The 17,045-nt window shown below is 41.7% G+C and overlaps 1 protein-coding gene across 1 annotated transcript in view; it reads left to right on the forward strand.

The window, feature by feature from the left end:
- HIBCH (3-hydroxyisobutyryl-CoA hydrolase) overlaps window positions 1-17,045 on the forward strand; it is a 62,360-nt gene that overhangs the window by 10,304 nt on the left and 35,011 nt on the right. The window contains exon 6 of the mRNA XM_063116258.1: window positions 1,511-1,563. Coding sequence (XP_062972328.1) covers window positions 1,511-1,563 — 53 coding nt within the window. The remainder of the gene's footprint in view (window positions 1-1,510; window positions 1,564-17,045) is intronic.

Raw genomic sequence — 17,045 nt, forward strand, 5'->3', positions numbered from 1 at the left:
AGGGTGCACCTAAAAATGTGAAGTTGTGAATGCTACAAACTCCTGTTTGCAAACAAGTCTATCATAGAGGTACGCTTGTCAGTAGCTTTGATTGGCTGCAGTCCCTGTCATGTGTGTACCCAGTGGCAAACCTGGGCTTGCTGCCTTGTGATGTGTGACGTGGTCTTTTGTAGTTTTATGTTAAAGCCACATAAGGAGATAACCAGCTAAATTAGAAGCAGTGAAAAATTTGATCATGCATAATAGTAAATGCCACTTGATTTCACAGTTGGGTTTCCTTCCTTAAATTATTTTAATTTCACCCATTTCCATCAACACTGCTTTGTGATGATATAATACAACCTTCCCCAGCCTGGTGCCCTCCAGATGTATTAGACTACAATTCCCACCATTCCCAGCCAGCATGGTGAAGGTTGCTCTAATATGTTGTGGCACTCTGCATGGAGAATGCCTTGTGCGGGAAGGCTTGCCTGGCACCTAATTTCATGTTCCTTTGGCTCCATGCAAATACCCTTTTATTTACTCAGGCTCTCCAGTATGTAATTTAATCTGCTTTTTAGTGGCACTGCTAGTTATCAGTCTGTTCTGGTTTGTTTTATTTGATACCATGTGTATTGTGAGCTGTCCAAGGAAGGTGGTTGTTTCCCTGCCTTCAAACTCCGGCTGTGAGTTTCAGGTTCTTTCAGAGTTACCAAGGAAACAAGCGTAACCAGACCTCAGAAGTTTACTCACAAGGAGACAGTCTTTATTAGAATAGTTTCAGCACAGCTTCCTACACAGAAGACCCCTCAGCGAAATCTAGAAGACCACCACAAGTTCAGTTATAGAATAACTGGACTGGCATTGCAGCCAACTTCAGAGAGTGATCAATCATACATGTGGATTAATAAAGCAACTCTTCTCATAATAACAGACTAGCATTAGTCTACATTGTTGTAATAAACAAGGCACAACTTGGCATTTCCTTGGCACAGAGAAGACCCACTAATTGGGTTTCTAAAGGTGTTATGGTTCAGTCTGAGACTGAACCACTCTGGAATGTCAGCTCGTTAGAGTTTCCAGATAAGACACTTGGTGTTCCCATGAGATCACTGTAACTGTGCTTTGATTCATCTTTCCCATAACACAAAGGAATGTACAGGCTGAAAAAACAGTTTGCTAGCTTAGAAGCAGAAGCAGCCATTCACCCAGAAGCCTTTGCAAGCAGCCATGGTTTTGCAAGCCACCAGGCCGGCATATATCTTAAGTTCAGAATGGAAAAAGTAAGACAATGTCGTGGCACCTTAAAGACTGAAAGATTTCATTTGGCATATGCTTCTTTCAGCCTTTAATTTGCTATAAGTCTTATGGTTGTCTTTGCTGCTGCAGCATGGCTACTCGCTCTGGAATTCAGAATGGAATAATTATAACTTGGTCACTTCTTCGGACATTTAAGTTATATCATAAGGATATATATGGACTTTCCTCACACTATTTTAAACATGGAAATGTTTTCTATCATTTGTGACAGGTACCTGCCAGAAAACGTATGTGGCACTTATTGATGGCATTACAATGGGAGGCGTAAGTAGAAATTTTTCTAAGACAAATTGATTGGCTTAGGTTGTGTTTTCTGCCCATTTAAAAGTGCCAGTGAATCACCTTCAAGCATTTTTTGAATAGTGGTTTTTATAAGACTTGTGTGAATAAAGTTTTGGCACTTGTGAAATGTTCACAAATGGTCGGTCTTCTGGGGGATGTTTTTTGATCTTTGAATGTCCACAACATTCTACACTTATGGGTCGAAGTGAAAGCACTTTTTGGCTGATTTAGGGATGGGAGGAGGCCTTTGGGTAAAGAAGGATAGGAACGCTTGGTGGGAAGAGATTCCAGGAGGGAGAGATGCTAAGATTCACAGGCTCAGTGGCTAGAGCAGAGGTGGGCAACTACTGTCCCCTGAAAGGCATATGTAGTGGTTATAGAGTTCCCAAATGGGCAAATTTAGCTTGTTTGCAGGCTAAATTTGTCCTTTTGGTGCTTCATAGCTATTACCAGGTGCAAAAGTATTAAATATAGTTTGCAAACTACCTATCTTTACCTTTTGCGGTACTCTGTAGTGCTGCGGAATGGCTTGCTGTCAAATTTTGGCAGCAAGCGAATGGGGCTTTTTGCAGGGGTGCGCTTTGCAGATGGGCCTGTGCCGGGGGTCCAGGATGCAAAAATGCCCCCCAACCTCTGGAGGTTCTGCACCCCTGTGCTAGAGGAACAGGGGGTGGGACAAACAGTGTGCTGAAAGCCCGAAACCTGAGGAAACAGTAGGCAGGAAAGCCATAGGGGCAAGGCAGCCCTACAGCAAGGAAGCTTCGAAAAAGGGCCATGTGCCTATGAGCCAACAGGGGTAGCAGCTGGGTATAAACGTGGTGGGTCTCCTGTACCTTTTGAGAGATGCGCGGAAGGGAACAAAATCACCACATACAGCTTGTCCCTTTGCGGCAATTCGTCTGATTAGAGAACCCCATCATAATTCTTGCTTCTATGGGAATGTAAGAGCGGAGGAAAAAAGCCTGTTTTAAGAAGACCATTGCTTCCTCTTGCTACCCTTTGTGTACACACACACCCCTACCTCTTCAGCACATCCCAAGCATCCGACATTCCCACAGTGAGGAAAACATGTATTGCTTTACCTGTAAGGACATTAGAAGTGCCCTGATGTTGCATCAGACCAAGGGTCCATCTAGTCCAGCACTCTGTTCATAATCCGTCATCGGCCAGGGAAGACCAAAGCAGGACATGGTGCAACAGCACCCTCCCACCCATTTTCCTCAACAACTGGTGCACCCAGGCTTACTGCCTCGAATACTGGAGATGGCACAGCACATGGTTCATGCTGTGAGCCAGAGTAGGGGGAACTGAGGGGTGTGGCTGCATTTAGCAGTGACTAGAGAGGGCGTGTCAGTTTCCTCATGATACTCTAGCTTTTGAAATTGTCCTGTAGGGAGGTGATGGCGGTGGCAACTACCCACTGCGCTGGCACAGGGCGCGATTGGGACTAGACTGTGGATCGGTGGTGGTCTTGGTCCATCACAGGCCTTCTTGTATTTGGACTTAGAAGCCCTAAGAAGGCAGTGCAGCTCAAGAGGCAGTGAGAAGAGTAGTTGAACTTCACAAACTGATTGGAAGCAATGGCCAATATGGAGGGAGGGAGGCAAGGCAAAATCTAGACCTGGGTTGTTTCAGCCTCAGGTTCTTTCCGTGGGCCATGGAAGGCTGACCTGGTGGCTAGTGGCACCACGCTTCTCTCCTCCCCCCTGCCCCTTATGTGGCAGCTGCTCTGTTCATTGAGGCAGAGGTTTTGCTGTGGCACGACATTGCTCAAGCTACTCCAGCTCTTTTCTTTCTCGCCTCTTATAGCATTTCAGAACCACATTTTGCATCTTTTGTTGGGTTAGGGCCTGCTCCATCATTAGTGCTGGTTAAAAGCTTTTGCCACGCGTAGTCTAGGACTCAGGGCTGGCTTATCCATGCATGTTCATTACCTGATGCTTGTGGCATCACTTGGTGGCTTTCCTTTGTGAATACACCATTCTAGATCAAATTGCACTGAGAGCGCTTCCATATCCTCTCATGCGCACGGCTTTCAAGAGGATTTGTGAGCCGTCAAGTGTTGAGTAATCAAGTAGTGTGTGAACTGATGCTTGTTTTCAGAGGTTTTTGTGTACCCAAGAAATTATTTCAACGTGGCAAAATAATTGAGCCTGCTTGTACAAGTTATGCTGCATATTTGTTTCAGAACTGTGAGCCTAACAGTTTCTGTAATATGAATGTCTTTCCCAAAGGTATGTGTGTTTATGTTCCTTGACCACCTTTAAAAGTAGTTGTTTTCAGTAAGTGCTGAACAGCTAATGTTTAAAGGTCTTGCATATATAAAGTGCAACATGGAATATTAGATGATTGAATCTTCTTTTTTCCTTGATTATCAGTCCTGCAGATGTTTCCTTGTTTAAACCATCTGTCTTCAAATGACTTGTGCCAGAATGGAACTGAGGCAGAAAGAGGCAAACATCTGTCAAGATAAAATACTGTTGAGGTAGGCCAGGACGAAAAACAGACCACTTGCAGTGAAGTCAGGCAGGAGCAGCTTTTAGAAATTCTTGACTCGTTTCCAGGCCATCGTTTTATTAAGCACTGAGAGCCAATGGCCTGGTTCAGACAACACACTAAACCATGCTGCTTAACCACAAATGCATTCCATTAACCATTTTGTGGTTAAGCAGCATGGTTTAGCGTGTTGTCTGAACCAGGCTTGTGTGGTGTAGTGGCTAAAGTGTTAGACTGGGAGTCAGGAGATCCGGGTTCTAGTCCCCACTCAGCTGCAGAAACCCACTGGGTGACTTTGGGCCAGTCACAGGTGCTTAGCCCAACCTACCTCACAGGGCTGTTGTTGTAAGGATAAAATGGAGAAGAGGAGGATTGTGTATGCTGCCTTAGGTTCCTTGGAGGAAAAAAGGTGGGATCTAAATGCAATCATCATCGTCGTCATCATTTTAACAATTCACGTACGTGGAATTAACCGAGGTGGCTTGATATAACCTTTTGATGGAAACCCAATAAATGTTTACAAAGTTATTTAGACTTCTTTTTGCCGTTGGTCTTCCAGAGTCGTTAGTGATGTTGCTTTACGATACAGTTTTGAAAGCAAAGAACAGATGGTGCAGGGGAGTGAGTGATCTTTGAGAACCTTTTCTTCAAAGTATGCCTATATTGGCTATTCAGAAATGAAAATGGTTTGCTTCAGATGAATGATACGTGCTCCTAAAATTACAGATGGTTTTATTAAATGTTAATCTCTTTCTCTCTGCCATTAGTTTGTAAATCCACTTGAAAGAGCAGAATGAAGCTCAGCATAAATAGCAGATGAACCTTATCAGGCCTGCAAAGCAGCATAAATATGTTAACAGTATGTGTAGTATTTTTAGTGCTATGCAGTAAAAGCGGTCTTAAAGTGGAGCATCTAAGGAACACTGCTGACTGAGTAAGAGTGTAACAGGGTTGTGGTTTCCACATTTGTGGCTAGCTAGAATGTGTGGTCTTAAAAGCCAGCAATTGTGTTTGCTTCTCTTGAGGACAATAAAAGAGGAGTATCATTCCATTGTAAAATATACCAAGGCATTTCAGAGGCTGGCTGTTTTGATATACAGCATGAGCAGCCACTTTTGGGAGAGCTTATGGAAGATATTGTTTGACCTAAATCCAAAAGAGATAGAAGAGGTTTCTCAGGAGAAAGTCATTGGTTTCAATGAGATTTGCTTCCAAGTGAATATGCTTATGGTTTCCATAGAGGTAGCTGTGAAATTTCACGACAGTTCATATTGGGATACAGTAGCTTGAGTTAAAGTAGGTTTGAATCCCTTTATCTCAGTCGAAGCCCTTGAATAGGAACAAAAGAATTTGTTTTAGAATCAGACTACTTTGTCCATCCAGCTCAGGATGGTTGATGCTGACTTGCAGCAGGTCTTCAAAGTCTCCAGCAGATGATTTTCCCTTAACCTGCTACCTGACAGTTGAACTGCAGGGTCAGTTCCAGAAAGCTTTTGTGAACCGCCCAGAGAGCTTCAGCTATTGGGCGGTATAAAAATGCAATAAAATAAATAAATAAATAAGTAGCATATTTGGAGATAGGGGGCTGCTGGACCCCATGGTATTTGTGTTATGGGGTCCCTTATTGATTTATTACATTTATATCTTGCCTTTTTTCCTCCAAGGAACCCAAGGTTCCTCCTGTCCATGTTATCCTCACAACAACAACAACCCTGTGAGGTAGGTTGGGCTGAGAGTCTGTGACTGGCCCAAAGTCACCCACTGAGTTTCCATGGCCAAGTGGGGACTAGAACCCGGATCTCTGAACTCCCAGTGCAACACCTTAGCCACTACACCAAACTGGCTCTCCCTTAGGGTTCCGTTTTATACCCCATGGTCTTTAATATCTATACCAGAGTGGGCAACATGTGTCGTCATGACTGGTTTTGTGCCTCCCTCTGCTGCCTCTGCATTTGTGGCAAATGATGTTGCAAGGAAACGGGTTGCATGAGGAGCGTGTTCCTTGTGTGCAAGCAGATTTGTGCTCCTGGATGCTTCCAGGAGACAAATACGGCAGCAGTTTTGGTGCGGTCCCCATTGCCGGGGGTGGGGGATTCAGATTCCAAGCGTTTAATTGCCCATCCCTGATCTATATGAAGCTGCTGGGTGCCATCAGGGTGCCATCAGTATGCCGATAACACTTCGCTTTTTCTTCTTGGCATCTGGGTCAGGTGAGGCTGTGGAGGTTCCGTGAAGGTCTGGTGGCAGTAATGGGCTGGATGACGGCTAATAAACCGATCCTGAATCCTGACAAGACAAAGGCAACATGGGTAGATGGTTCTTGGGTCTAGAGAATTGGTGCTTAACCAATGTACTGCCAACCTTACATCTCCCCTGTAAGGTTGGCAGTATGGAGGTAGTCTTGGACCTAGCTTTGTGACTAGAGGCCAGGTGACCTTGGTGGCACAGAGTGCCTTTTACCAGCTTGGCCTGGTTTGCTACCTGCAGGTGTTTCTGCATAAGGATGGTCTGTCCATGCTCTAGTAACCTCCTAGTTGGATTACTGCAGTGCATTATATGTGAAGCTGCCCTTGAAGATGACCCGAAAGTTTCAACTGTTGTAGAAGTTGTCTACCAGAATTTTGATTGATATGGCCAGGTGTATAAACATTCCATCAGTCTAAAAAGAACCGCATTGGCTACCTTTTTTTTACTACTGGACCCAATTCAAGGTGTCAATTCTTACCTTTAAAGCCTTGAACAGTTGGAGGGAATGCTTCTTCTTAGTATCAATCAGCCCATGGCATTAAGAACTTCTGCTGAGATCCTGCTACTTAACAAGAAAGGAGAGGGTCATCTCGACAGTGGTGCTCCTGTTGTGGAATATCCTCCCAAAAGACGCCTATCTGTTTCCATGATGCATGTGGCAGGCAAAAACGGTTTTGTTAATCCAGGAATTTAAAACTCTCATGAATCTGAGTTTTTAAGGATTTTATCTGCCTTGTTAATTTTTATTATCAACATCATTGGTTGATGTTGATTTCAGATCCAGAAATACTAATAGGATGAAGTCCTGTATCTAAATGTTTAAAATAAATAATCTGAAGTTATCTGGGATCTTTTGCATGCAAAGTATGTCCTCTACCACTGAACACTACACCTTTCCATTGGTACATAACATTGTTTCATCAGTGTAGTGGACCAAAATAGCAGGTTCTGAGCACTGTAGATTTTGTAGGGCTATATTTGAGACACAGTTGTAGGCCATTGTTTGCCATTGTAATTGAACTTATACTGGTGTTTGAAATCCCAGCTTTAACCATGACCTTTTTCTCTCTTCCCACTTGCCTCACCTCTCCTCTGCAATTGTCATCAGCCCTCTTTTCCCTATCTCTAAAACGGATTGCGATAATAGGAATAGTAGAAGAATGGTTGTGATGGTTCAGAAGAGCAGCTTTGAAGCACTTTGCACGCGGAAAGTGCTTAATAAATATTACAATAAAGACAGCTATGAATGCCTTCAGAGCTGGGTGACATCCAATTAGCAAAGTTCTCCTTGGCATACTTGTTGTGCTAAGTGAATTCATTCCACGCTTGCCTATGAGGTAAATGTAGCAAGCAATTGTTGTGATAATGGCACAGAGGTAAATGTAGTTTTGCATCTTTTGATGAGCACTTAGCTTGAATGTTCCTGCTGGCATTATTGATCAGCCATGAAAAGTTGTAATGCTAACAATTCAGTTGTCATCTCTACATTTCAGTAAACAGCCTGAGACACAAGTTGCATAATGGTAGTCATTAGCTATTATTTCTGGCTCTCCGTAAACTTGGTGAAACACTCAACCTACGTGCAATGGATATTCTAGTGGTGTGGGTGGCAAAGGCGAGAATTTAGGGGTCAATATGGAGCATGTATTTTAATCCTTTGGGATTTTCCTGCAGTTCTTGAAAGAGGTTCCACCTCATGCTGTGGAATTCTGATGTCTTTAGTAACACCAGAATATGTTCCAGATTCTGTCACCCCATTGATGGACAGACTACAGTCATAGGAAGCTGCTTTATACCGAGTCAGACCATTGGTCCATCTAGCTTGGTATTGACTGACAGTGGCTCTCTAGGGTTTGTTTATTTATTACATTTATATACCGCCCTATAGCCAAAGCTCTTTGTGCAGTTTACAAAAGTTAAAATCAGTGGACATTAAAAACAAGTATACAAAATTTAAAACCATCAAGAACATAAAAACAACAATATCCTTTTAAAACAACTATTCTGGGGGCAATTATTTACAAACAACTCAGCATATGTTGTTAACTGCCTGGGAGAAGAGAAAAGTCTTAACCTGGCGCCGAAAAGATAACAATGTTGGTGCCAGGCGAGCCTCGTTGGGGAGATCGTTCCATAATTGAGGGGCCACCACTGAAAAGGCCCTCTCCCTTGTTGCCATTTTCCGAGCATCCCTCGGAGTAGGCACTTGGAGGAAGACCTTAGATGTTGAGCACAGTATACAGGTAGGTTCATGTCGGGAGAGGTGTTCCGTCAGGTATTGTGGTCCCAAGCCGTGTAAGGCTTTATAGGTTTCAATTAGTAGACTTCCCCAGTGCTATCTGGAGGTGTGGCAGATTGAAGCCAGGACCTTCTACATGCAAAGCAAGTGGTCTACCAGTGAGCTATGGCTCTTCCATTGATAGCAACCTGTGTTTTCAATTAAATGTGCTTAGTGTAACATCCCTAGTAAGATAATCTGATGGCATTTTAAATGGTATCCATGGGTTTGGGGATCATACGTTTCACTTTTGCATATAAAGCTTGTAGAGTGAGAGAGATTAGGCCAACATTGGTGGGGTATAGTATTTACAATTGGTTGGAAAGGAACCCTTCACGGATTTGGCATCAAGCTGCACAATTCTTCAGTTTATCATCCCTTTAATCCCGGGCTGGGAAATTTGTGACCCTCCAGATATTTGGCCTACAACTCCCATCAACCCCCACCCCACCCCTACTTTAATAGAGGCTATGTATGGCCCTGATTTGCTCTCAATTAAGTTTTAAAACAGCCAATAGGTGGGGTTGTAGAGTTTCTCTTTTCTGGCCTTTGGAAGCAGGGTTCTCTCAATGGCACACAGTTGCTCATTTGAATACCATTAGACTTGTGTAATGACTTCAGAACAATTTGCTCAGTTCATAAAAGAGAAGAAGGGGGGGAAATGAGTTCACAGTACACTTTAACTCAGAAATGAATAGTGCAGATTATGGTGACCTGTTCCTGTGTTAAAGTACACAGGGTATGTAATGGTGTCGGCACTGAAAGCAGGACGTTTTGGACTGAAACGCTGTCATGCAGACATGTCTGGGACACGTTTGATCTTCTACACATTGAAACTGAATAGAAGCAATTTGTCAAAGCGTTTCCCTTTTCCGAAACCATTCTATCTCTAATCCAGTCTCATAGTGGCTTGTTGTAATAGAGAATTGTTGGCATTAGCCATCGGGATTTCTTATATAACCACAATCACCCACCCCCAATTTTAGCTCTGAGAAAACTGTGTAGGAATACTGTCAGAAAGTGGTTCTTAATCCAGAGCCGAGCTGCTGACTGAGCTTTGATGGTACGGAAGGTAGAACTCCAAATACAAGGTGTGTTTTAAAGCAGGTTTCGAGAAGGCTTTATTTCACATGTAGCAGTAGAGCAAACTGCCACAATTAACTTTAGATGAAGATTAGAATATTTATATGCCCATTTTAATGAACTCTTTGTATAGACATATGAAAAATACTTTTTTGCTAATTAGGGAGATCCAATTTTAAAGCTCTTTTTAGGTGGCAGGGGAAAGTAACAAATGGAGTTCATGCAAGTCACAAATCTCTTGATCCCTCAAAAGTTGGCAAGCGCACAAATCTGAAATCGAGATTGTCAGTATCGCTGTATTTCATTATGCTTAACAGAATGGAGTTCTCTTTGGCGTTCTCTATACTAGACTAAATGGAAGGTGCAAATGAGCGCTTTCAGAAATGGGAAAGTTTCAGCTGAACTTGACTTAAGGAGCTTCTTTATTTGTGGAGCAGTGGGTGTTATTTCCGCAGGTTGTGGCTTACCATAAAAATAGCAAACGTTCTACTAGCCGTCCAGCTGTGAGTGAGTCAATGGTCGTAAGGGCTTCCCTACATGACTGTACAAAGCATGAACCATCTAATCTTTGCCTTAGCGTGGAAGTCCATGGGTCTGTTCTGGAAAACAGCAGTACCGCACTCTATGCACATACAATGAAGAAGTCAATTGCCTTGTTTGGATGGAAAGGGTGGACATAGAGGGGTAGACAACAGATCTTGCTAAATCAGTACAGTGCAGGAAAGGGTGGGCTGGCCTGGGAGGTCTTGCTGCAAAAAAGCAATGAAAAAATGAAACCAGAGGTTTTGCTTTTAAAGCTGGAGGTGTGTCCCTGTGCTGGAATAGCAAAGTAATAAAATTAAAAGAAGCATTATTGGCGTGGTAGTGCTCTGTGGCCTCTCTCTCTTCACTTCACGCATGGTGTGTAGTCTATGGCTATGATGCTTGCGCAGCAATTGCAATAGAAACGAGAAGAGAAATGCTAATTTCTTAGGTACAAAATGTTGCTGGAGAAATTCAATTTGCCCATCAGGAGGGAAGATATCTGGGCTTTGTACTACAAATGAGTAGTAACATGGCCATCTTCTGTTTTTAGTATAAGGTATGGGGGATTTGTAGATGATTGCAATTAGAAGTCGCCTGCGTCTCTGGAGTTTGAGATGGCTGATTTCAGGCTGTCTCCTTGGGTGGGAAATCTGGTTTTTTTTCTTGCCCAACCCAGGAAGAGGGGTGGAAACTTGGGCTTTAAAGCACACAGCATCAATCTACTCCATTTTGCTGCTGGGATTCAAGGCTTGGGGGAAGTGTGAAACTTTGCAGTTCTGTGAAACTTTTCCGTTCTTCTCATTGATAAGTTCATAGTTAACACTATAGTAAAACGAGTAAATTAGAGCCAGTATTGACATTTGCTGGGAAAACCAAAATGGCTTGTACATGTGCATATTTAAGGCAGCTGTTTTTCCACAACCAAATGGATTCTTTTCTCAAAGGTTGTTGCTGTGGAAGGAAAATCAAATAAGCAGATCCCTTTTTATTGGTCTATAAACCTGAGTGTGACACAGGCTGCTTCTTATTGTGAGTTCTTGGTACTGAAAGAATGGAAGATTTCAAAGAAGCAGAAAACCAAACCCTGTTTGCAGCTCTTTGACTCTTGGCAAGTTTGCATTGGAAGATGTAAAGGAGCTGTAAAACTTTTCTTTAACATTTTTACCCTTCTTTGCCTAATATAAAATGCAAGATCACTCCTGAAAGGTTTACTATTGGAAAGGATTTATTACCCAGAGCATCAAAAAATTTTTGAAGGAAGAACATCTTAGTTGGGGATCCTGCTGTCAGGTGGTCATACCTCGGCTTAATAAGCCGAGATCTGTGCATGGAGCCCCTTCGTGCAAGTTGGCAAACAAACCCGAAAGCCTTGGCTTCCCATTTCATCTGAATGGGGAACTATGGTGAACAGCTTCATAATAAGCCAGGGTATTAAAACAACTTCAAATCATGGTTTAATGTCCTGGCTCTTTCAAAGTTACTAACCATAGTTTCCTGGTTCAGGCAAAATGAGAAGCAGTAGTTAATGAAGGTTTCTTTGCTTTGTTTGCCAGTTTGCCTGGAGGGAGATTAATTTTGTGCACTTTTTTTTTTTAAATGGAGCCTCAGAATAGTTCTGACTTGTAGTATTTTATTCCCATTTGAAGACTTCAGTGCTGGTGTTTGGTGGTTATTTGATGGCCTACATCTTTCTGTTTTGCATATTGCTCTATAATGCTACTGAACTGCTGTCTGTTCCTTGTGTTGAAAGAGCCTTGTTACAATAGCTGCACTCTATGCTATTGATTGCGGTTTTCAAGTACAAGTAGTCCATGAACTGAATTTTAAAGACTTGGCTTTCTTTTGCCTGGAGTATTTTTGTTTGCTTGCTTCAATGTCTGTTGCTTTTGTAAAGCAATTACCAGCAGGGCCTCCAGAGCTGATTTTAAACTACAGGAAGATCTATATAGGACCAGCTGTTCCTGACTTACTCAGGAACTAGACTATTTAGGGCTTTATAGCTCAAGGCTGGCACACTATATTGGGTCCAGAAACATAAGCACCAGTGTAATGTGGTGTTTTGCACGTTCAGATTTCTCACTATGTGGGTAAACTATTTGCTAGAATTGCTCCCAGTGCTTGTGACTAGTTCACTGTATTTGTTAGGTTATGAGATTGATTGATTGATTTTAAATGCACATAATGGGCAGTGTCCAATGCTGCCTGTGCCCCAGTGGGACCCACTGCTGGCGCTACAGGAAGTTAGTGCTTCCTAATGCAAACGGAAACAAGCCAAAACACTTACCTCTAGAATGGGACAGATCAGCGCAGCTAGCTTCCTGTTGCACCGATAGCGGGTCCATCTAGCACAACACAAAAGGCAGAGGTACAGAGGAAACGTTGGATACTGCCCAGTGTAATAGGAAAAATATGCATAGTTTTTTCCCAATAATGAGCTTTGCCTCTGTACTTCAGAATAAATCCCTGGGCCTAATTTAGGGCAGTGGTATGGGTTCCTTGCTAGTTTGTTCAAAATAAGATGGTATACAGATGTCTAGTTTATCTAGCTATTATCTCAGATGCAGTTTCGCAAGACTCACTTTTCATAGTGACGAGGTCATTCTGGGATCATCTGATGTCCATCATGAAAGGTAAAATATTTAGAATAGGTTGGTTAAAATGCAAAATAATAATCTGTCATGCCAATGTTTCCATGCTGCTGTAAGCAACAAATACTTCACAAAATATGGATAATATATTTCTAAGAAAACACATTCCTAAATGCTTTGAGGTCCCATTTGCTCCCATTCTAGCATGTCTAGGGACATGTTTTATAAGGTGTTTTGAAGGGGGAAAAACCTGTTTATCATGATTTTGTCTGTGGTGTTACTGTTTTAAAACAACTCCGAAGGAAATATTTTCAGTGTTAATGATATGTTCCAGAAATTTCCATTCCTGAGAAACAATTGACAACTGAGTTATCAAAATGACTTATGTACTAGCAAAGGAAAGTATGTAAATGGTCCTTTGCTCAAGGAATGGAACAATGTGGAGTCCAAAACAGTGTTACATTCTTCACACCACTTTTTGAAAGATGGGCAAAATAATAATAATAATAATAATAATAATAATAATAATAATAATATTTATTTATTTATTTCTTACCCGCCTCTCCCTCTGGATCGAGGCGGGGAGCAACATAGAATACAAAAATATTGTAAATGTACTCTGAATAATTTGAGGAAGGTGAGTTTCAGTCTCATTTTAAGGGCAACACTTGCAAATAAATTATCAAAAATAAGACTTTTCAAGCTTAAACAGGATTTTTTTTTTTACTTTGTTAAGCTATACAGAAAGATAGGTAGTATTGGACGTTGTTGTGGAATTAGGTAACTGTTTGCTTCCTAGAACATTTGTAAGAACCTATGTGTATGGGGAAAGTTTACTATCTGGGTGAGAGAGAATAGAATGAAAACACACAAATTACTTTTATTTCATTGTATGTTTAAGTATGTTGAGCCTCGTGTGGCGCAGAGCAGTAAAGCAGCAGTTTCTGCAGCCGAAACTCTCCCCACGGCCTGAGTTCGATCCCAGCGGAAGCTGGTTTCAGGCAGCCGGCTCGGGTCGACTCAGCCTTCCATCCTCCCGAGGTCGGTAAAATGAGTACCCAGCTAGCTGGGGGAAAGGTAATAATGGCCGGGGAAGGCAACGGCAAACCACCCTGCTATAAGGCCTGCCAAGAAAACGTCAGCGAAAGCTGGCGTCCCTCCAAGAGTCAGCAATGACTCAGTGCTTGCACGAGAGGTTCCTTTCCTTAAGTATGTTGCAGTAGTTATGAAACTTGATGAACCTGGTGTTCTAAGATTTTAGGAGGCTATTGGAAAATGTAAAAAAATTTTTACAAAGACATTTTTTTGGGGTAGGGTCACTTCTGTATTCTGAATAAAGAAGCCAATATCATCCACATTTCCGTTATTTACTGAAAAAGGATGAAATTTACCAGGGCACAGTTATAAATGGCTTGATGCAATCATTTCAGATATTCATTGGTATGTTTCAAGAACCTGTGAACATTAAATTGAGTTTTTAAACGTATATTTTGCAAATGTCTGACTACACATATATAAAAAAATCTAATTTCATTACAAATTCTCTCATTTACAGGTAGATGTCAGAATGTATCAGGACAGAGTAGGGTATTTCCAGAATGGGCAGGTGGTAATGCCCCCTGGCTAACTAAAGCAACATTTATACTTGGTGGGTGGCATCCACACACAATCTCTTCCTAGCTCAGCCTTTTCTTCTCTTGGTGTTTCTTGAAATGAATTGATGAATGTCAGAAATGATGCTTGTTTTTAACATTTATCCCCATGCCATGGTAATTGCCCTTTACAGGCAAATGATGGAAGCAGTGATGGAATTTGTGTCTTTACCAAAGATACTTAGTTGACTTTGAGGTTTGAAGGTAAAGATCAGAATTTGTTCCAGGCCTCTCAAATTTTAATGATAATGTCATCATTTACTATTTGACATTTAGCGTGACACTTACTAAAATCTGCAATTCCATGTCTTAGGGATGGGAATGTTTTGAAACGTTTATGAGTTAAATCTGTCATCATGCTGGTGGATGTCCGCTAGCTCAGTGGGACTGTGTTCCTCTCTTCTCCCCACTGTAGGGCTTTGTGCTGCTCTGGAGGGTTTCGTAGTCCTTTGGAGCAGATTTTCATGGATTGAGAGGGAAGCAAGAATCACCCCAGCCCTGGTTCTGTTGACGGAAGTAGCTCCATCAGTGGAATTACATTGTTGGATCCACTTTGCTGCTGTTAAAAATGGGTGGGATCCAGTAGGTTGTAGGCAGCATTCTGTAGTTTTAGTGCCCTGATTCAGCTCCTCCCTTTCAAAGTTGGGGCAGCAATCCATGAGACACAAGAGGCTGCCACTTATGCCCATGGTATTAGAATCCCAGCCCACAGAGGGAGATGGTGATTCATGGATGGATGAACAGATTGTAATAGTTTGACATTTTAGCCATGTTTCGACTTTTTCACAGAGTTGTAGTCCAACACGTCTGGAAGGCAACAGGTTGGGCAAGGCTGTTCTATGGATTCTGGCCGTTCAGGAAAAGTGTCTTTCTTTATATATCAGCCATCACGCTGTGTGTTCTTACAGAGCTTTTGCTAATTATTTTGCACCTCCATCACTTTGAACACTTGGTTCCACGCTAAATATAACCTTTAGTCACTTCAGTCTACTTAGTGCCAGAATAATGGAACGTGCTGTGTAAATTTAGAAACACGTAGTGTGTGGGAGCTATCATCAGTTAATGTAATAATTGAAAGAATGCGGTTTAAAGATAAGTAAGCCTACGAGTACGTGCTTGAACATTTAGTTGCTTTGAACAAATGGTTGATGGCGCAGGCTAGCTAACATGAAGGGTAACAAATAGGAATCAGAAATCTTAATTATTAGTAGGCTGTCATTCTGTGTTTCATAAAAGCCTTATCGGCTAATGTCATGATGTAATTGTACTATGAGCAGTGATAATGTTAAATCTTTACACATATTACAAAAGCTGCTAATGCACACTTTTCCAGAGTAAGGTATATGATTCCTTTCAAGGAGCTAAGCCTGGCAGAAACTACAAATACTTCTTGGCAATACTAGGAGAGTCATCTTGAATGTATATGGCTGTGTTAGCTTAGTGTCATATGCACGAGTCTCGTTCTGGTGCAGCTGTTTTCTGTTTTCAAGCAGATGTGATTTCTTGTTATGATTGAATTTGGGCAAACTGTGATTCACGTTAACAATAATTTATTAAAACAAGTGGTGTATAATCAAACTGTGGTTTATGATCTTGGTTAGTTTCAGTAACTGTACTAACCACAGTTCTAGATTTAGACATAACAAAACATGGTTTGTTGAAAACAGAAACAGGTGCCAGAGTAACAAAGGGGGAACATATAACACTAAACTGTCATTTAGCATTATGTGTAAACTGGACCCATGAGTATGACATGCAGTGGCAGAATAGCGCTAGAAGAAGGCCTTTGGGGAGAAAAGTTCTCACCTGATGGGGAAGGGCCAAACTAGATGTTACATTAAATGCTTGGCTGCTGCTGAAAACAGTGGCTCCCCCAACCCCAATGCCTAGTGTAACTTACACATACTTTGGCATCATAGCCTTTGCAGTTCCTTCCCCCTGATCCATATCATTGGCTCTTGCTTGATACTGGTGGGAAATTACGCAACATAATGATATGAGGACTCTGCTAAATTGTGCTAAATGTGGAGGGGAGAATTGGGCACATGGCTGCCATTTTCAGCTCACAGTGTGTTTATCTTAATGTCCAGTTTCGCTGTAAATGGAGGAAATTCAACAAAAAATGGTTGACAACAGCCATATGAAAGCAATGAGCATTTAACTAATCAAATTTTGCTGTGCGAATGTTAATTCATTGGAAGACAAAAAAATCATTCTGCTATTATCCTACTAATATACTTTTCAGAAATGCTACATGCTGTTAGGCACAGGTATGTTTCAGAAGCTTTGGAGAAACAGTTAATAATCCTTGATTTAAAATACTTACCCACGCACTGGTAACCCAGCTAAAAGTCCAGAAACCTGTTCATTATAAACCTGTAATAAAGGATTCCACTTAATCCTTTTATCTGATGTCAATTTCATTTGATCAGAATCTAAATGATAAATGACGGAGGAAGAAACCTCATTTAGTCCCCGAAGAGAGAATCTAAGTGGTTGATGGTCTCTGCCAGCTATAGAGTCAACTAGGAAGAAGGAGCACATATGGTGCACTTCTTTTTTAATGTTTTAAATTTTATTTATGACAAAACAAGA

Source organism: Elgaria multicarinata, chromosome 2 (assembly GCF_023053635.1).
Source record: "Elgaria multicarinata webbii isolate HBS135686 ecotype San Diego chromosome 2, rElgMul1.1.pri, whole genome shotgun sequence".
Classification (NCBI taxonomy): Eukaryota; Metazoa; Chordata; class Lepidosauria; order Squamata; family Anguidae; genus Elgaria; species Elgaria multicarinata.